General features: G+C 39.2%; 1 protein-coding gene and 1 long non-coding RNA gene across 2 annotated transcripts in view; one reads left to right on the top strand and one right to left on the bottom strand.

Annotated features, from left to right (window-relative positions):
• The window catches only part of LOC128638961 (uncharacterized), a 2193-nt gene extending 203 nt beyond the window's left edge, over nt 1–1990 (bottom strand). Inside the window, exon 1 of the long non-coding RNA XR_008399134.1 lies at nt 1530–1990. This is a non-coding gene — a long non-coding RNA (uncharacterized LOC128638961). The remainder of the gene's footprint in view (nt 1–1529) is intronic.
• A 144-nt stretch (nt 1991–2134) lies between these two features.
• Nucleotides 2135–21961, top strand: part of CENPI (centromere protein I) — a 224399-nt gene continuing 204572 nt past the window's right edge. Inside the window, exons 1-6 of the mRNA XM_053698960.1 lie at nt 2135–2263; nt 15627–15754; nt 15970–16107; nt 16236–16354; nt 21431–21538; nt 21839–21887. Of these exons, the coding sequence (XP_053554935.1) occupies nt 15661–15754; nt 15970–16107; nt 16236–16354; nt 21431–21538; nt 21839–21887 (508 nt within the window). The 5' untranslated portion in view covers nt 2135–2263; nt 15627–15660. The remainder of the gene's footprint in view (nt 2264–15626; nt 15755–15969; nt 16108–16235; nt 16355–21430; nt 21539–21838; nt 21888–21961) is intronic.

Below are 21961 nucleotides of genomic sequence, written 5' to 3'. Positions count from 1 at the left end.
TGGGTGGCAGCAAAAAAAATAAAATATCCATCACCGGTTGTTCCGCCCCTGGCCAAAGGTGCGGGCTAGTACAGCACTAGTCGTCATAGGTGACATTGAGGGCGGGGTTATAAATCACATACTCTCGCGGTTTTTAAACCGCGATTAATCGCAGTTTAAAAAACGCATCCGTAATTAATCGTGCAGCCCTACTACCCACCCAATACAATAAAACCTTGTGCCATCCTCTCTTGTCACACAGCAAAAAAGCGAGCGCGACACATCAAGAGAGACAGAGAGAGATAGAGTCAAGAGGCAGAAAGTGGCAGTGTGACAGTGAAAGACAGATAGCGGCAGAGAGAAACTGAGAGCAAGAAAGGCAAAGTGACAGCGAGAGACACAGAAGGAGATAGCAAGAAAAAGTCTGAATGTGAATGACCGCAAGTGACAGGGAGAGCTCGAGAGAAAAAGTGACAGCAAAAGAGAGAAAAAGAGTGAGTGACAGCGAGAAAGAAGCAGCAAGAGTGACAGAAGGTGTTAAAGCAAAAAAAAAAACATTGAGAGAAGAAAGTGAGAGCGACAGCGAGTGACAGCAAGAGATAGAGACAGCGAGATATATAGAGCGAGCGACAGAGGCAGAGAGTGAACGCAAGAGTGACAGCACAAGAGTGAGAGACAGCAAGAAAGACAGAGCGACATAAAGAGTGTGACAGCGAGAAAGTAAGAAATAGACAGCAAGAGACAGCCACACACAGCAGAAAGTAATAGAAAGTGTAACAGCGAGAAATAGACTGCAACGAGAGACAAGGGAATGAGAGTGAGCAAGAGAAAGTGAGAGCAACAGCGAGAGTGTGACAGCACGAGAGAAAACAGCAAACGCCTGAGAGACAGACAAGAAAGAGGCAGCGAAGTGCGACAAAGTGACAGCAAAAGAAGAAAAAGCCTGATAGAGAGTGACAACGAGAGGGAAAGTAACAGCTAAGGAGAGAAAAATAGTGAGAGGGAAAGCAAGAGACAGCGTGAGAGAGACAGCAAAAGAGAAAAAGCATGATAAAGAGTGGCAGCAAGAGAAAGACAGAGGGTGAGAAAATGTGACAGGGAGAAAGACAGCGAGAGTGAAAGAAAGAGCAAGAGTGACCGTGCGAGACAAAAAGCAGACAGCAAGGACACACACACACAACAAAATAGAGAAAAATCAGACAGCAAGAGAAAGATAGAGAGCAAGTGTGACAGAGAATAACAGTGTGACAGCAAGAGACAGAGGAAAAAAAAAAAGCACGAGTCAGTGTGAGAGTGAAGGCGTGACAGTTAAAGGCAGAGAAAGGACAAAGTGATAGAGAAAGAGTGACAGCAGGAGTGACACAGAGACCGGGAGAATGTGAGAGTATGAAAATAGTGACTTAGAGAGAGAGCAAGAAAAGTGACAGGAGAGAGATTTACACACAGGGAGAGAATAATGCAATTCATACCAATAACATAGAAGACTATTATTAAAGGGATATGAAACACACATCATAGAGCATGCAATTTTAAGCAACTTTCTAATTTACTCATATTATCAATTTTTCTTTGTTCTCTTGGTATCTTTATTTGAAACGCTGGAATATAAGTTTAGGAGCCAGACCATTTTTGTTTCAGCACCTGGGCAGAGCTTGCTGATTTGTGACAAAATGTAGCGTTTGTAGTGATTTTCCATTGCTCATCTGCTACACAATACAAAAATGAATAAAACACATGTTGGGCTCCATGTGCAATCTCTTCCCACACCCAGGTCACGTTTCTAGCACAAATCCAAGGCACAGGTTCCCAGTATTCAGAGTTGAGAAAAAAAATACAATCTGCATGATCTCTGGTTGTCTATTATAAAGCAGGATCCCAGCTTCTTGCACAACGAAAACACATTCTTTACACTCCTTTGTCCCATTAGCTTTTCTTTCGTGTTCAACATAAGCACAGACAACAACTCCTGACCAAGCTCACAGCAGCAGAAGTAACAGAAGCGTCCTATTGATTTGAGTCTCCCGCCCTTGCTGGCTGCTTCTATCTACTATGCTTGCTTCCGAATCATTCCGCAACTGTCTCTGCCATGTGATCACTGCTGTCACGTGACTGCTCTGACGTCAGAGGGTCCTTTATTGAGGGATGGAATCTAGCTGCTGCTCATGCGTAGATGGTCAGCGCGCGTGGATTGAATTTTGCTACGAAAGGCGGTGTCTAGTATTGAGTATACGGAAGAAAACAGTGAGAAGGAAGGTAACTGGATAGTGAAAGACAATGAAGAAATGTAAGTAAATGCGAGTGCATAATGTTATAGTTAGAAATCAAGCGAGAGGGGAGGAAAATGTGAGAAACACAGGCTGTATATTAATACATATATAGAAACAGCCGCATAGACTAATATGAACAGAAAGACTAAAGCAATACAAAATAAATTGTGTTGACACAGTGAGGGCAGCTTCTGGAAAGCAATGAACAGAAAGACTAAAGCAATACACAAAAAATGTGTTGACACAGTGAGGGCAGCTTCTGGAAAGCAATGAACAGAAAGACTAAAGCAATACACAAAAAATGTGTTGTCACAGTGAGGGCAGCTTCTGGAAAGCAATACTTACATGGATGGAGCAGTGGGAAGAATGCTGATGATAGTACAGACGCACAAGCTAGGTATGAGTGTACATTATAGAGAAAAGGAAAACCGAGTTCATCAGCAGAGGGAGACACTGACTCTCCATAAATGTCTCTTGCCAGCCATTTGGCTAATGCGAGTAGAGCAATGTATACGAGAGGGACACAGTGATAGGAGAAACACTTTAGATATGTGTGTTGAAACAAGGGCAAGCGAGCATAACAAATGAAAGATGGAATATTTAAATGTTGATACATATAGCTGTGAGATAATGGATAACAGAGCTTTTTAAAGGAATATGAAACCCACATTCTTTCAGGATTCAAATCAAGCAGGCATATTTAAGCAACTTTAGAACTTACTCCTATTATCAAACTTTCTTCTTTCTCTTGGTATCTTTATTTGAAAAAGCAGGAATGTAAGCTTAGGGGCCAGTCCATATTTGGTTAAGCACCTGGGTAGCGCTTGCTGATTGGTGTCTAAATGTAGCCACCAATCAGCATGCACTACCCAGGTTCTGAACCAAAAATGGGCTGGCTCCTAAGCTTACATCCCTGCTTTTAAAAATAAATATACCAAGAGAACGAAGAAAAAAAAGATAATAGGAGTAAATTTAAAAGTTGCTTAAAGGGACGGTATACTTAAAAATTTAAACCTCTAATTTACATTTGCATGATGTATTAAAGGGACAGTCTACACCAGAATTTTTATTGTTTTAAAAGATAGATAATCCCTTTATTACCCATTCCCCAGTTTTGCATAACCAACACAGTTATATTAATATACTTTTAACCTCTGTGATTATCTTGTATCTAAGCCTCTGCAAACTCCCCTTTATTTTAGTTCTTTTGACAGACTTGCAGTTTAGCCAATCAGTGCCTGCTCCCAGATAACTTAACGTGCACGAGCACAGTGTTATCTATATGAAATTACATGAACTAACACTCTCTAGTGGTGAAAAACTGTTAAAATGCATTCTGAAAAGAGGTGGCCTTCAAGGTCTAAGAAATTGGCATATGAACGTCCTAGGTTAAGCTTTCAACTAAGAATACCAAGAGAACAAAGCAAAATTGGTGATAAAAGTAAATTGGAAAATTGTTTAAATTTACATGCTCTATCTGAATCATGAAAGATTATTTTGGCCTAGACTGTCCCTTTAAACAAGTTTCATTCATCACATTTTAAATATTTTTTATTTTTTTTAACTATTAATTCTATCACAAAACTTACCCCCTTGTATGTTAACAGTCCGCCTACCGAAAAAAGCAGGCGGCTACTGAGATACTGAAAAAGGTACTTTTTATTCCAAGTAAAAAGTTTGACAAAAAGCAAAAAGGATTAATATGACACAAAACACCAAGGAGGGAAACAGCAGACTTACATGTTTCACGCTGGCTAGCGCTTAATCATAGAAGCTGTTAGACAAGTGAAACCTGCTGTGGCTCTTAAAGGGACAGTGCACCAATCAGAACACCTCATATCTAAATTGGAACAGAACAGGTGTAACATAAATGTATTATTTCTACATATATGTCCACTGAGAGAGCCACAGATCAGATAAGAATAAAAATTTAATGGCAATACTTGTGAAGATATGCAATCCAACCGAAAAACACTAGTATATTCAAAGCTAGATGACAGTATATTCTGTACATGAAATGTGATGTTAACACATATGTGCAGATTCTAAAAAAGCATCATATATACAGTGATAGCTAATTATTGATAAAACAAAACAGAACAAAACAAAACTAGATTTGGCAACAAAATATAACATAATTTATCATTTAATTCTTCAAAAAAGGAGAATAAAGAACAAAAATAAAACATGAAAATGTCTCTCCATAATTTGAAAAAGATTTTTTTCTAACTAGTTTCTCAATAGATTCTTCATAATTTAGAGAAGAAATTGCTGCCGAACACTTTAAATAATTCTACAGACTTTAGAAATCAAAGAAATTGAAGACAGATTCAAATATAAAGGAAATTAGTAACCTGAAGCCATAATTCAAAGAGATACGATACTCTGTGATGAAATATATAATATATATACACAAAATTATTATTATTATTGAAATTGATGGCTTAGTTAGAAAAAATGGAAGTGGGATTTTTTGAGAATATGTGTTAATGGATAAGAGAATTTATACTAATATGAAAATATATGTACTTACATCCATTAACCAAAAACAACTTATAACAACTAATGGATCTAGTCCACAAAGTATCTCATATCCCACTCTAAGTTCATACCCAAAGGTGATCTGGTCTTTAGCTTGTAGATCCAATACAACTCTTTTTTTTATCTAGGATCTTACATATATCACCCCCCCGATAAGGGGTTCTTGCTAGATCTATGACCTTGATTTTTACTTTTGGTATGTTTGTAAGATGAAATAGATTAAAATGTTTGGCAACTGCCGAGTCCTTATTGTAATTTTTAATATCTCTGAGATGTTCTCGTGCCCGGTCTCTGAGGGTTCTACTCGACTGACCTACGTATTGTATTCCACAAAGCTGGCAGTCCAAAAGATAAACTATATAATCTGTGAGGCATTTTGCATGGAAGTCGATTTCAAAGGAATCACCAGTAACCTTACTAGAAAAACTTCTAGTGAAGTCCATGTTTTCACAAGTTATACAGTTTGACAAGTGAGCCCTAAAGTTACCTGTGCCTCTAAGCCAGTTACTGTTTGATTGGGTATTGGATTTAACTAAACTAGGTGATAGCTTAGTGGCTAATGTAGGTGGTTTCCTAGCAACAAATCTACACTCTTTTATATATCGCTGTAGAATCTCATCACCTTTGAGTATGTGTAAATGCTTTCTGATGATAGCACATATAGAATTATACTCAGGAGAGAACTGTGTGGAGAACACAATACTACAGTCGTCCAAGAATTCTCTATCTTTTCTTTTATTCTTTCTCATTAGGCTGCCACTTGTAGTGGTATTGTCTAACTTAGAAGGTTGTTCTACAGGATAGGGTTTCCAATCCCTGATCTCTTCAAATGTTTCGAATAGATCCTTTTTATTGTACCCCCTAGCTTCCAATCTAGAAATAAGCTCTCTGCCACATTTATTATAATTTTCTGTAGTACTGGCATTACGTCTGAGCCTAATAAATTGGCTCCTTGGTATAGATTTCACTAAATGTGGGGGATGACAAGAGGTAGCATGAAGGATTGTGTTTCCCGCTGTCTCTTTCCTGTATGTGGTGGATACAATTTTATGACTAAGATTGTCACCCTGTAAACTTAGATCTAAGAAATTCACACTGTCTTGGTGTAATTCACCTGTAAATTTTAGATTTACATCATTGGTGTTTAAATGTGTGAGGAAATCATAAAAAGGAAAATCTTCTTTAACAATGAAAATGAGATCATCTATGTACCTCATGTACAGAAGGATGCCGGACCCAAAAGGTTCTCCTATATCATAGATGTGTTGGAGCTCCCACTTACCCACAAACAGATTTGCATATGAGGGGGCAAATTTTGCCCCCATTGCTGTTCCTTGACACTGCAAATAAAACACTGAGTCAAAAACAAAATAATTGTGGGTAAGCAAGAACTCCACAACTTCAACAATGAAATGTTTCACTTCATTCTTATAAGAAGTATTATTGGCTAGGAAGAACTCCAAGGCCCGACACCCCTGTACATGAGGTATAGAAGAATATAAAGAAGTTGCATCTACAGTAATCCACTTATATCCAGCCTGCCATACAAAATCATTTAATACATCTAATAGATGTCCAGAGTCTCTAGTGTAGCTATAGAGGTTACTAACTAGTGGTTTGAGTATACTGTCAATCCATTCAGACATAGGCTCCAAAAGGGAGCCTATGCCTGAAATGATTGGACGTCCTGGTGGAGAAAGAAGGCTCTTATGGGTTTTAGGGAGATAGTGGAAGATGGGGATTATGGGATGTGTAGGTAGTAGATGTTTAGATTGTTCTGTAGTCAAAATCCCTAAAGAAACTGCTTCCTTAAGGATTTTTGAGAGTTGTCTGGAGAAAACAGATGTAGGATCTGAGTCTAGTTTTCTATATGTCTCAGTGTCAGAGAGTTGTCTGTTAGCCTCTATTAAATAGTCTGATTTGTTGAGGACAACAACATTGCCCCCCTTATCGGAGTTGCGAATGACAATGTTGTTGTTATCAGCCAGATCCTTGATAGCTAGTCTCTCCTGAGCAGTTAAATTTTGTCTGGTGTTGAAACCAGTGGATAAGCGAGTTTCCTCCAATTTAAGCACATCTTCCTCTACTCGCTTATGGAAGGAATTCAAAAAACTACCTCTGAAATGCCTAGGATAGAAAGTGGATGTATGTTTAATTGGAGTGGGAGGAACCTCACACTTATCAGAAGTGATGTTGCTATCAAAATTCTTAATAGTTTCAATTAACCCAAAATCTGCAAAGGAAAACATTTTATTCCAATCAATATTATCATTAGTATTGGTATTAACATTGACATTAGCATTATTGACCACAGTGGTACTGACGCCAAAGGTGGTCCTTTCAGAATCATGGAAAAATCTCTTAAGTGCTAACTTTCTTATAAACCTATTGACATCAATAAGAGTTCCAAAGGCTGAGAATTTGCATGTAGGAGCAAAACCCAAACCCTTTTTCAAAACCCCCTCATGTGTTGGTGTGAGTTGTGTGTCAGATAGGTTAATGACATTAAAAGTTATTTCTTTTTCTGTGACTTCAGTTGTTTTCCTTCCTTTCTTCCTTCTAGATCTTCTTGTCCTTTTCCTAAAGGGACTGCTGGTTGGTTTCTGGTTTTCGCACGAACTGTCATGTCGTTACTTCCTTTGTTCTTCTTACTTGAGGAAACCTGTAAAGACAAAGAGGAAGAAGAGGGATGGGGGGACACTGGAACTGAGGTATCCTCACTGGAATCAGAAGAATTGGAATCCTGTTCAGTGGACTCTCCTTCTGTTGATGAAAAGACCACTTTACGGTCTTTGTCTTTCTTCAGGATTGATTTTAAGGGCTTATTTCCATCTGTGTCCACAGATTGCTTTCTTTGAGGTTTTCTATAGCGCTTTCGAAATCTTGACCAATCATACACTCTGTTACTTTCGTAATCATCCAAGTTCCGCAAAAACTTGTTCTTCTTCCGTGCAGCAATCTCTGCATCCGCCTTCTTGATCTTATCCTTCATCTGTGTTTTTAAAACAGCATATTGGTCATCCATCTTACGTTTTTCAAATCCACTTTTAAACTTATGATCTTCTCCTTTAAATTGGTTCTTTTCTTTTCTTTGTTCTTAATCAACACACCCAGAAGTTTTAGAGAGCAATCATTAAGAGCAGTGTTCCACTCATCCTGGAGCTCGCTATCTTCTAGCTCAAAATTCGGGTATTTCTTCAACCTGAGGCCCCTGGGCACTCTCTGTGCATCAACATAATGTGTTAAAGTAACCACATCCCACATTGAGCGTAAATCAGAAAGTAACAGTCTCTCCAGGGTATTAAATTGATGTTTAAGATCACCCTCTAATGTTGTGGTGGTTGGTGTTGAAAAGATATTATAAAAAAATTGTTTTCTGTTTTGTATATCAAAAATTATCGCAAGATTGCCTTCTTCACCCTCCATGATGTGTGTCATATAATTAGTAGTAAATGCTGTTAACAGTATCTACTCATACAAAAAACCCCTAAATGATTGGTAATGAGTGGGTCTGTAAAAAATCAAAACTTGTATGATCCTCCTTAATTGAATTACTAATGCACATTCAAAGTAAGGCAAAGCAAGGTGTAAGCCCCCTTATGCATATATGTAAAAGTGTGTATTCAACACTGAAAAAGCGTGATTCATATTATAATAATGGAGAAAAACCAGGAAGCATCCTATAGATAAGCATATATATATTGCTGGACAGGTGTAGCATGTAATAATGCAAGAAGGTAGCGGTAAGCAGGGAGCAAGATATTACATTGGCATTAATTGTTCATGTTCCACAATTGGCTCTCTTGTAAAACCACTAAACCGCAAACCCAATAAATAAATCCGTTGAGATCACTTATAAGATAAAGTCATACCTGTTCAGAAATTTTTTTTTTTTTTGATATGCTGTGTGACGAAAAAGATCTTCCTTCCTTGTGATCTCCAAATTGTGCTCCACGGCGTCCGTGAACGAGCAAGCACTGAAGTGTGTCCGGAAGTGACGTTTGGCCTACCGATCTGCCGCATTTTTTCACTATTTTCAATAATTTGCCATCCACCTATAGTAAAATTATCTGTCGCGCTATGGACAAGATTTGTGAACGCGCGCCCGATGACATAATTAATTCAGAGTTTATTATTTACTAAGGTATGTGCATGCGCAACTTCCGACGTTCACGTGAAGCGATAGATGCTTAGAACATCGGATATAACAGAGAATGTGCCTTCTTTTTTTTTTCCATTGCGCATAGCTACGACATTGACGCATGCTCAATTGTAATTACATACAAATCCGCTCTGTAGAGACATAAGCGTGAGCGAGCTTCAGTGGGAGGAAAATGTAGGCGTTACAAAATTTGCATGTGGGAAGAACAGAATAGATCTACACCGCCCATTTTAGAGATGACATTGAGGGATTGGAGAACGAACGTCCATTAACGGTTACACTCGAAAACGTGAGATCAAATAAAACATGGAAAAATATTGTTTATTAAAATTAAATAATGCGTTTCAAATGTAATGGCAAAGACGAACATTGCCCACGATTTTAGTATGTGTGAATTTACTGACCCTTTAAAATTGCATCTGAATCATGGGTTTCATATCCTTTTACAATAGTTACTATAGAGATGTTTTGTGCTTGCTTTGACCATGTTTTTCCTCACATAACATGTAATGCGTATTGTATTTTATCCTACAAATTGCACAGACAGGCCAATTTCTTTCTAATGACACGATGAGTCCACGGATCATCTAATTACTATTGGTAATATCAATCCTGCCCTGCAGGAGGCGGCAAAGAGCCCCACAGCAAAGCTGTTAAATTTCACCTCCCTTCCCTCCCACCCCAGTCATTCTCTTTGCCTACGTTAGAGCCAGGAAGTGGTAAAGTTAGGTGTTAGTAAATTATTCTTCAATCAAGATTTTATTATTTTAAAGTAGTACAAGATTGTGCTACTTTGTTCTGGGGTGTAGCCGTAGTCCATATCAGTCTCTTCAGTAGAGCTGTGGTTGCTTTAGAGCAATGGGAACTTGTGGGACATAATTCTCACTGCGCCTCCCATACATTTATGCTGCCCTAATCCTGGAAGTCTGAGTAAGATGAAAAACTCTGTCTTTATCTATTGTTCCACAGGTCTATGCGAGGGAGAGGACCTCTCAAACCTAGTGAGCTGCCTTGCTGCCTGGCAGATTTATAAGGTAAGTGCTGACTTTATTTTTTTCTGGACTAGAAGTGAAAAGGACTCAGAAATAGGTTGGGCACTTTTATTTCCTAGGAAAAAAGAATGACACTTTATATTTTTTCCTGGAACTATATAATATTCCTAATGTATCCTAAAGCGATCATATAGTGCAGCACTTTCAGGCACTGGGGATCGAGGAGATTAGGCTCATTGTGGTGATACTCTGTCGGTTTTTATTGCAGAATTTTTCACTTAAAATGTCGGCTAACATGTTAGTGTGAACACACCCATGATGGGCGTGACTTATGTGGCGGTAGTATTATGTGCTGCGCACATACTTCTCTCAATTGTGATATCAGAATGAGAGGAATCTAACCTTGCCGTTTTTGTTAGTGAAACGGTTTATGGGGTTTTAAGATATCAACAGCCTCAACCGGAATTGCTATATTTCGATTCCGGTTTCCATAACACAATTATGTCCCGTAATCCGACAAGGTGCCAGACTTAACAGCTATAGTTGAAGTATTAAAGCTGTGTGATGTGTATTAAATCTGTATTTTAGAAAAAACAGTATCGTTAGTAAAACGTGTCTTCAGTTCAGTTAATAAATCTTCCATTTTTGTTTGCACAGAAATAAAGCAGTTTCTTTTTAACATTTAAAGAAACAGTACGCTATTTTTTTGTGTATAAAAATTTTAGAAAATCTTTTCTGTTATAGATTACATATATCTAATATAATTTGGTTTAAATTATTATATAGTCCGCCAGCCCTTTTATTTCCCTCAGGTTTGAGAGAACACAAAGTTTCTAGGTTTTTTGAGCCAATATTGTTAATTGAACAATGTTCAAATTATGACGCAGTTTTTCTCCTCAGGTGTCCCAAAACTTTTTTTATTAAAGTGCCATGCCTTTCCTCCCAATTCCCTTGCTACAGGGAGAGCGCTAGAGAAAATTAAAAAAAATCTGTGTGTAGGGTTTCTGCCATGACTATATCTATCCCGAACTTTCCCTCTCATAAGCTTGAAGAGGAGGATATTTCGGTATCACCTGAAGGTAAGATTTCATATTCAGTCAGTGTAATTCCTTCCTCTGATGCTGAAGTTGTATCCTTCAGATTTAAGCTAGAGCACCTTCGTTTACTACTTAAGGAGGTTTTAGCTACCCTGGACAACTCTGTGCCCTCAATGGCGGAAGGTTTTCTTGTACCAGATAGGGCTACAGTGATTATTACTAAGGAAGGAGAGAGAATATCCTTTTTTTTTTCTCCATATCCTATAGTTATAAGATGTTCCTCACTATCAAGGAATATTGACAGACGGTACCCAAAGGGCAATTTAAATGATAGCCATGAAAGCTACTATTCCCATAGAGAATAGTTGTTCCTTTCAGGATCCTATGGATAAGAGGTTAGAAGGGTCACTCAGGGGTTACAATGTCCTCCTGAGGTTTGTATTGCTACTATCTTTAGTGCTGCAGCATTCTGGATGCGTTGTCCGATTTTATTCGGACAGACACTCCCCTCGGAATCTATTCCAGGATTAGATAAAGGCCCTTCAGTTGGCTATCTCTTTTATTATAGAGCTTCCCTTCAGGTTATTAAACTGGGAGCTAAGATTTCAGGCTTTACCATATTGGTCCGCAGAACCTTATGGTTAAAATATTGATCTGCGGATGTGTCATCTAAGTCCAAACTTTTGGCGATCCTTACAAGGGAGAGTCCTTGTTTTGATGGAGACAATTTCTGACCTTACGGGAGGACATTTTCTCCCTCAGGATAAGAGAAATAAACAAAAAGGACGTCAGAGTAAATCTAGTTCCTTTAGAGATTTCAAAGGAAATCCTCTTCCCCCTCCAAGCAGGAGCAGTCCAAATTTTTTTCCTGGAGGCTCTACCAGTCTTGGGAAAGGTGAAAGCAATCCGAGAAGCCTAATATTGAGTAATAAAGGCTTGTGTTCGAGATGTTCTAGATCCATGGGCTTTGTGTCCCAAGGATACAAACTAGAGTTCCAGACCCTTTTTCTTTCAGGGCCAGGTTTTGGCGTTCAGATTTTCTGTAGGCTAGGCAAAAGGCCTTACACTTGTACGGAACCTCTCCGACCTGGGAGTGTTTGTTCCTTTTCCGATGCAGGAAAGGGGTCTGGGATTTTATTCCAATCTGTTTGTGGTTCCCAAAAAAGAGGGAACCTTCAGACCAATTTTAGATCTCTAGTGTACCATCCTTCAAGATAGAAGCGATTCGTTCCATTCTTCCTTTGGTCCAAGAGGGTCAATTTATGACAATCGTGGATTTAAAGGACGCACACCTGCATGTTCCCATTCCAGGGATCATCACAAGTTTCTAAGGTTTGCCTTTCTAGACAAACACTTCCAATTTGTAACTCTTCCTTTCGGTCTTGCCACAGCTCCCAGAATTCTCTCAAAGATTCTAGGATCTCTGTTGGCGATGCTTCAATTACGGGGCATTGCTGTGGCGCCCTATCTAGACGACATCCTGGTCCAGGCACCATCCTTTCAAAAGCAAGGTCCCACACGGAAATGTTGTTATCCTTCCTGCGATCTCGTGGATGGAAGGTAAATTTGGAAAAGAGCTCCTTAGTTCCAAATACAAGGGTAACTTTCTTGGGAACCATAATAGATTCTCTATCAATGAAAAATTTTCTGACAGGAGTCAGGAAATCAAAGATTTTCGATTCTTGCTTAGCGCTTCAGTCAGCTCCTCGGCCATCAGTGGCTCAGTGCATGGAGGTAATCGGGCTGATTGTAGCAGCAATGGACATCATCCCGTCCGCTCGTTTCCATCTCAGACCTCTGCAGCTAGACATGCTCAGTCAATGGAACGGAGATTATGCAGATATGTCTCCATGAATACTACTGAAGCAGGAGACAAGGGATTCTCTTCAATGGTGGTTGTCTCGGGATCATCTCTCCCAGTGAACCAGCCTTCGGGGATGGGGAGCAGTCTGAGGCTCCCTAAAGTCTCAGGGAGTTTGGACTCAGTCAGAGTCTGTTCTACCTATCAACATTCTGGAACTAAGAGTGATGTTCAATGCTCTTCTGGCCTGGCCCCAGTTAGCCTCGACCCAGTTTATCAGGTTCCAGTTGGACTACATAACTTCAGTGGCTTACATCAATCATCGGGGAGGAACGCGGAGTTCCTTAGCAATGAAAGAGGTAGCCAAAATACTTCGGTGGGTGGAAACCCACTCTTGTTGTCTGTCGGCGATCTACATCCCAGGGGTGGACAACTGGGAGGCGGACTTCCTGAGCAGGCAGACCTTTCACCCGGGGGAGTGAGAACTCCATCCGGAAGTGTTTTCCAGCCTGACTCTCAGATAGGGTCAGCCAGAATTGGATTTCATGGCATCTCGTCAGAATGCCAAGCTGCCGAGGTACGGATCAAGGTCCAGGGACCCTCAGGCTGTACTAAGACACCCTGGCGGTACCTTGGACCTTCTACCTAGCATACCTATTTCCTCCGTTCGCTCTTCTTCCTCGGGTCATTGCTCGAATCAAGCAGGAGAGGGCATTGGTGATCCTCATTGCACCGGCTTGGCCTCGCAGGATTTGGTATGCAGATCTGGTGGACATGTCATCTAGTCCACCTTAGAGACTTCCGTTGAGGAAGGACCTTCTACTTCAAGGGCCCTTCCTTGATCCGAATCTAGTTTCTCTGAAGCTGACTGCTTGGAGTTTGAACGCTTAATTTTATCCAAGCCGGGCTTTTCAGAATCGGTCATAGAGACCATGATTCAAGCTCGTAAACCTGTAACTAGGAAAATTTACTACAAGATATGGCGTAAATCTCTCTATTGGTGTGAATCCAAGGGCATCTCCTGGAGTAGGGTTAGGATTCCTAGAATTTTGTCTATTCTCCAAGAGGGTTTGGAGAAAGGATTATCGGCAAGTTCCCTAAAGTGTCAAATATCTGCCTTGTCTATTTTGTTACATAAGCGTCTAGCCCATAAAGTTAAAAAAAAATAATAAAAAAAAAATATATAGTTTTGCTTATTTTTAAATAACATTGCTCTTATTTTCAGACTCCTAACCAAGCCTCAAAGTTTTATGTGAATACCGTCAGCTACCTTCTCCAGCTTGCTCCTGTTTGTTTAAATGGACTTTTCATATGCAAAAGAAGGGGGAGGGGTGGAGGGTCTTATTTCCCAATTGCAGTGGGCTTTCCAGCTACCTTTTCAACAGAGCTAAACTGACCGCTTCTAAGTAAGTTTTTTTTAAACAGTTTTATACTAGATTTTTATATCAGTATCTGTGCATCTTATTCTTTATAGTGTCTTTTACATGCAGTTATATGAAAATGAGTGTATACTGTCCCTTTAAGGTTCTTCAAGGGGCTGCGTTTGAGCCTATGCATTCCTTAGACATTAAGTTGTTATCTTGAAGTTTTGTTTCTTGTTGCTATTTATTCTGCTCGTAGAGCATTAGAATTCTCGGCATTGCAGTATGAGTCTCCTTACCTTATTTTTCGCTCGGATAAGGTAGTTTTACGTACAGAGTTGGGAATTCTACCTAAGGTAGTTTCTGACAGGAACATTAATCAGGAGATTGTTGTTCCTTCCTTTATGTACTAATCCTTCTTCTCAGAAGGAACGGCTTCTGCACAATTTAGACGTGGTCCGTGCCTTAAAATTTTACTTACAGGCGACTAAGGATTTTCGTCAGTCTTCTGCTTTGTTTGTGGTTTTCTCTGGAAAACGTAAGGGACAGAAAGCTACGGCTACTTCTTTTTCCTTTTGGCTGAAGAGTATTATTCGTTTTGCCAATGAAACTGCTGGACAGCATCCTCCAGAGAGTGTTACGGCTCAATCCACGAGGGCTGTTGCTTCCTCATGGGCATTCAAAAGTGAAGCTTCTGTGAAACCGATTTGCAAGGCTGCAACTTGGTGCTCTTCACACTTTTCTTCAAAATTCTACAAATTTGACACTTTTGCCTCTGCTGAGGCCGCTTTTGGGAGAAAGGTTCTTCAAGCAGTGGTGCCTTCCGTTTAGGTTCCCTGTCTTGTCCCTCCCTTATCATCCGTGTACTCTAGCTTGGGTATTGATTCCCAATAGTAATTAGATGATCCGTGGACTCATGTCATTAAAGGAAAAGAAAATTTATGCTTACCTGATAAATTTTTCTTTTTTGACACGATAAGTCCATGGCCCGCCCTGTTTCTATAGACAGGTTGTTGGTTTGTTATCAACTTCAGACACCTCTGCACCTCGTTGCTCCCTTTCTCTCCTTTACTTTGGTCGAATGACTGGGGTGGGAGGGAAGGGAGGTGAAATTTAACAGCTTTGCTGTGGTGCTCTTTACCGCCTCCTGCAGGGCAGGAGTGATATTCCCAACAGTAATTAATGATGATCCGTGGACAAAAAAGAAATAAATTTATCAGGTAAGCATACCTTTTTTCTTTTCTTACATCCTCATGTAAACAGATGGTTTTTGTATAAATGCTTTTTACATTTGCTGTCATTGTTTTACAATTGGTATCCAATAGACTACCAAGAAACATAATTTTAGAAAGAGCAATGCACATAATTTTCTTCTATCTCATGTTCTGTTTGTCTTCCTGTGTGCAAATTAATAATGAATTTGTCTTGTAAGCATGTGATCGTATAATAACCTGTGGAAAACAAATTAGTATTACCTATACTTCAGAAATTCTGAGTCTAACAGTGGGTGAATCCATGGCATGGAGGGACAGTCGGCAAAACGTAACCAGAAAGGTGGACAAGAACAGCCCAAAATTCAGCATCTCAGAGAGGCCCTGCAATACTTCAAGAGTGGTAAGTGGTTGCTGTAACAATACTATCAGTAGTAAAGTATGAGAAAATAGCAATGTCCTGCAGCTCCTTCCTCTCTGTGGGACAGGGGACTTGCCTGGCTGTAAGGCACGTTTTGTGCCACAGAACTCCCTTCTTTCACTTTCACCTTGGTAGGGGATGGATTGGGAAAGACCTGCTGTGTTATTGACCAATATGCTGTTTTTTCCCATCTGTAGTTGAAAGTAAGGTTCCCCTGAAAGGGAACTCCACGCTGCTCCAACATTCCTCTGCAGTAGAGAGCTTTGGACTTCAACATGGGATTCCAGCTGATGGCATTGAAATCCTGCTTAATGTGGCACTTAGTGGCAATCTTGGTAAACCACCTATATTATTTTGTACTGTCCACAGAAAAAAAAAAAGGTTTTTAGCTAAAAATGTTTATTAAGTAATTTTTTCCTTTATGCAAGTGTTTTTTGTAACAGTGTTTATTTTTTGCTTGTAGCGGATGCGGTGAGCACACGACTCCTGAAATGCATTGTTCCTGCCTCTGAAGTCCCTCAACATAGCATTATTAATGCAGTCTCTCTGTTCTGTGTGGGAAAATGTTCATCCAACACACAGGTAACACCCAAAATGTGCTAAGGGCTTACAGGTGTATGTTTAATCATTTATGCGCTTAAAGGGATAGTAAACCCAAATGTTTTCTTTCATGATACAGATTGACCAGGCAATTGTAAGCAGCTATCTAATTTACTCTTTTTGTCAATCTTTCATCCTTCTCTTGGTATCTTTATTTGAAAAGCAGAAATGTAAGCTTACAAGCCGGCCCATTGTTGGTTCAGAACCTGGGTTGCACTTGCTGCTTGGTGGTTACATTTAGCCACCAATCAGCAAGTGCAACCCAGGTTCTAAACCAACAATGGGCCGGCTTGTAAGCTTACATCTGCTTTTCAAATAAGATACCAAGAGAAGGATGAAAGATTGACAATAGGAGTAAATTAGAAAGTTGCTTACCATTGCATGCTCTATCTGAATCATGAAAGAAAAAAATGTGGGTTTAGTATCCCTTTAAGGGGACATTAAACTATTTATTATGAATATGAAACATGTTAAAAAAACAAACAAAAAACACTTTTTTTTTAATTGCACACAGAGGTTAACTTAAATCTGTTTATTCTTAAAGCTAACATTGTGTATCTGTACACAGTGTACTGGCTGCAAATAATTTAGTTTATTGGCGTACATTGACACACCCCAAAAGTATTTTAGCCCAGAAACATCCTAGTCTTAAAAATGAAAGTAATGGTGATACATATTAAAATGCTCTTTTCTATATTCAATAAGGAGGAGAAGAAGAAAAGTTTTACCCCTTAACAACCTCAACGTACCCTGTACGTCACCTGTTGTTAAGGGTTTGCCTGGTTGCTATAGCGCAGGTCTTAACGAGAGCGGCAAGATAGCGCTGTTAGACGCCTCCCTCCTTCCTGCAGGCTTGTTAAAATAGCCATACTATTAAAAAATGACACCCTCATAGAAAGACTGACGACGTACGTGGTATGTCGCTTATCTTTCATTGGTTAAAGTGATGGTTAACTTTTCCCTTTTGTATAAACTGATCCAGATATTTTAAATGAAGTTTAATTAATCCGTTGTAATGAATATACGCTGTAACTTACTTTTTAATGTAGCACTGAAATTCAAATGCCTACCAATTTAAAAGTAATTTTTTTTTTGGTTAGCCAATGGTTTGAACTGTTTTCCAATTACCGCTCTAGCTACAAAAAAAAAGTGCCATATGGCTAGAGCACCGATTGGAGAACCGTTCAAGCTGTTAGCGCACAACCTTTTTAAATTTTGATGTGGGCAGCCGGAGCACCGGGGTATTTGAATTTCAGTGCTACATTAAAAAGTAAGTTAGAGCGTATCTTCATTACAACTGATTAATTAAACTCCATCTAAAATATTCAGCTCTGTTTATACAAAGGGGAAAGTTTCCATCACTTTAATGCCCCTTTATTTAAATTATTTACCAACAAGAATTTCATCATGAGAATCGGGCTGCCTTCTCCCAATCTGTAGCGTCACATCTGTATTTAGTAATAACAGTATACATACTTGTGCGTTCTGTTTAGTTAGGATTGGTGATTTTTGATTAATCTATTGGCCTCTATTTATCAAAGGTCTTGCGGACCTGATCCGACAGTGCGGATCAGGTCCCCAAGACCTCGCTAAATGCGGAGAGCAATATGCTGTCCGCATTTAACATTGCACCAGCAGCTCACAAGAGCTGCTGGTGCAACGCCGCCCCCTGCTGACTCGAGGCCAATCGGCCGCCAGCAGGGAGGTGTCAGTCAACCCAATCGTACTCGACCGGGTTGATTTCCGTTGATTCCTGTCCGCCTGCTCAGAGCAGGCGGACAGGGTTATGGAGCAGCGGTCTATAGACCGCTGCTTCATAACTTGTGTTTCTGGCGAGTCTGAAGACTCGCCAGAAACACGGGCCCACAAGCTCCGTACGGAGCTTGATAAATATGGGCCATTTAATTTTTTACTGCATTTGGTGTTTAAAAATAATTTGTAAATGAGGCAAGCATTGTTTTTGCCATTAGTTTTTAATTTAAAGGGCCATTGTAGAGTGTAGTTAATTTTCTAATTTGTTAGAGCATGTCATTTTAACACTAGCGACTGCAATGCTATGTGTTTATATTGTGCAAATGAGTTAAACACACAGTTAAAGTACCACTCGGGAGCTGCAGAGAACTGCTGACTCCGAGTGGAAAATGCTGCTGACCCATTCAGCAGCAGCAGTACCACAGCTACTAGGTATGTGCATTTGTATCGTTTGTGCGGAAGTTAGAAGCCACTCGTTCCCTTTGGATATTTTCGTAGCCGGATTGATTTCTGTAAAAGATCACCATTCTAAGAACTGGATTTGCGCAGATCTTTTACAGGAATCAATCCGGCTACGAAAATATCCGAAGAGAATGAGCAGCTTCTTACTAACGCATTCAAATCTTCACGAAGGATCCAAATGCACATCTATTACCGTGTATATAAAGTTTTGAAGGGTCATGGGATGTTTACCCAGCCCGGTTTGAGAATGTAGTCCATTTCTGCGTTATGTATGTGTCTAGGGAAATTACAAAAGGCTTGTGTCACCCTTGTTTGTATCTATCTCAGTGTGTTTGGTTGAAGGCATGCATAGTGTGGCTATAGACTAGGGATCCAGAGAGGAAGAGACCATGACGTAGTCCAAGGCCAAATGCTATAACTAACTTCCATTTTGCTCTTAATCTAGCTGTGTGTTTGCAAGAGACCGCCAGACATGGCCAAAAATATTGGCACCCCTGCATTTCTGTCAGATAATGCACCACTTCGCCCAGAAAATTGTTGCAGTTACAAATGTTTAGGCATTCTCATGTTTATTTCTTTTGTTTGTATTGGTATGACACAAACAAAGTGGAGAAAAAAAGCCAAATCTGACATATTCCACTCAAAACTCCAAAAATGGACTGGACAAAATTATTGGCACCCTCAATTTAATATTTGCTAGCACACCTCTTGGAAAAAATCACTGAAATCAATTGCTTCCTGTAACCTCAATGCGTTTCTTACACCTCTCTACTAAAAGTTTGGACCACTCTTCTTTCGCCAACTGCTCCAGGTCTCTCAGATTGGAAGGGTTCCTTTTCCCAACTGCTGTTTTGAGATCTCTCCGCAGGTGCTCTATGGGATTGAGATCTGGACTCATTGCTGGCCAGTTCAGTACTATCCAGTACTTTGTCTTAAACCATTTCTGGGTGCTTTTTGATGTGTGCTTTGGGTCATTGTCCTGCTGTAATACCCATGACCTCTGCCGGAGACCCAACTTTCTGATACTGGGCCCTACATTGCACCACATATTCTTTGGTAGTCTTCAGATTTCATATTGCCATGCCCATGTGATGTGTTGCCATTGGTCCTTATTTATTGGGATTGGTATATATTGTCAATATGTGCACTACGTGTTTTGCTTGACAAAGGGGCAGGTGCCCCAAAACGTTGCTGTTCACCTAATGTTAATTCACTTTCCACCTTTGAGAGTGCAGCTTTTCTTTGACATTTATGATACCTTGGAGCAAGGGGTTATGCTCTGAACTTGTCTGCACCCACCCTGGAGTCTGTTGGACATTGATATCAGGTGTGCTGGTCCTACTCTGCTGATAATTCTGCTGTTAGTCACAGGGATGCTTATTTGTACAGTAGTGAAAAGCTCAAGAGGCTGTTTACTATTAACATTTGAAAACCCTCCAATAGAAACCTTTTTTGTTCTTTCTCTTGGTATCCTTTTTTTTTTTAAAGTATATGTACCAGCAGCAGCAATGCATTTCTTGAAGCTAGCTAGAGATTGGTTACTGTCTTTTGTTACTGGTTCACCAGATGTGTTCATCTAGCTGCCAATTGGGCATTGCTGCTCCCAAGACTACACTTCAACAATGGGTACAAAAAGAATAAAGCAAATTTGTAAATCAAAGTAAATTGGAAAGTTGTTTAAAATCGCATGTTCTTTCTGAATCATGAAAGTTTAATTTTCACTTTACTGTTGCTGTAAGGACCTTATTTTCTCTATTAATTATATGTACAAATTATGTAACACTTCTAGTGTCTGTTTGCATTTAATGCCCCAAGATATTATCATCTGTGAGTATGCACATTTTAAATATTATCGAACAGTGGTACAAATTAATTTTTTCTTTGCGTTTTAACTCTAACAGTAAATTTGTAATGTAAAACAAAAGTCTATACAGCTTTCTCTTGTACGCATAAAGAGAGATCCTTTAGTTGTAAAAATATTAAGACCGCAGTCGTTCATAACAAAAGGTGCATGAACAGGGTTAAGGGGACATTATACACTAGATTTTTCTTTGCATAAATGTTTTGTAGATGATCCATTTATATAAAATACAGGTTGGTTTTTTTTTTTGGTGTTTTTTTTTAAATGTATAGTTTTCCTTATTTTTTAAATAACATTGCTCTGATTTTCAGACTCCTAACCAAGTCCCAAAGTTTTAGGAGAATACTGATGTATACCTACTCCAGCTTGCTCCTGTTTGTGTAAAGGATCTTTTCATATGCGGGGGAGGGGGGAGTGTCTGCTATTTCCCACTTGCAGTGGGTGTTCCAGTAACCTTTTAAACAGAGCTAAACTTGAAGCTTCTAAGTAAGTTTTTAAACGGTTTTATACTGGATTTTTATTTCAGTGTCTGTGCTTATTATTCTTTATAGTAGTGTCTATTACATGCAGTTATATGAAAATTGGTGTATACTGTCCCTTTAAGAAAGCAGTCTGACCATACTCGTACAACTAATCACACATAATCATTATCATATTTAAAAAGAGCTCAAATACATCCCACTGGTTAATTACAACAGAGATAATATAAAGTTGGTCTTACACACACACCAGACAGACACACACACACACCAGACACACACACACACACACACTTTTCATATATTTGTATGTAACCTTTTCCTTTTGAATCATATATCTGTGGAAATGTAATTTCTGTTCTCTGGTTTAAATCCAGTGTTGAGTTGATTTATATACTTTTCTGGTTTTGGTTTTCTTTATCTCTCTCTCTTTTTTTGCTATGCATAATTAAACATTTTATGGGGATTTTAGTTTAATGTGCTTCTTTAACAATATTTTCCCAGATCCTGTTCCTGCGATGGTTGATCACAGTGTTTGATTTTATTCCACATAAAGACTTTATGTCCTCCCTCTACAATTTCTTCTTCTGTTTCCTTCAGGATGACAAGCTGGTATGACCCCTTTAGCTTAACGTTTGTCTTTCTAATGGTCCATTTTTATGTAAAAACAAAAATACTATTACAGCAATTCCTTCTGGTAACACAAATGACTCAATAAAGAAACAATAATTAGAAAATAAAATATGTTTTTTTTTTTTTTTTTTTTTTTTTTTATTTTAAAATATCTTAACAACTAAGTTATGTACAAAATGCAGCATTGACAGCTAATCACACTAACATTAAAAGTAGTTCTAAAACTGGTCACTTCTGGTGCTTATGTGTGTTTTGTTTTTTTGCCCCCCTCCATCTCAGTGTCCTTATCTTTGCCATTTGCTGTACCTGCTGACCAAGAAGGAACATGGTGAGTAAAGAGTGTTTTGTTTGTTGTTAATTATACGTCCTTCAAAGCTAATTCCCTAATCATCTTGATTTTAT

Source organism: Bombina bombina, chromosome 1, assembly GCF_027579735.1.
Source record: "Bombina bombina isolate aBomBom1 chromosome 1, aBomBom1.pri, whole genome shotgun sequence".
Lineage (NCBI taxonomy): Eukaryota > Metazoa > Chordata > Amphibia > Anura > Bombinatoridae > Bombina > Bombina bombina.
Note: the sequence above shows the minus strand (reverse complement) of the source record. Positions and strands in the feature narration are given on the sequence as shown.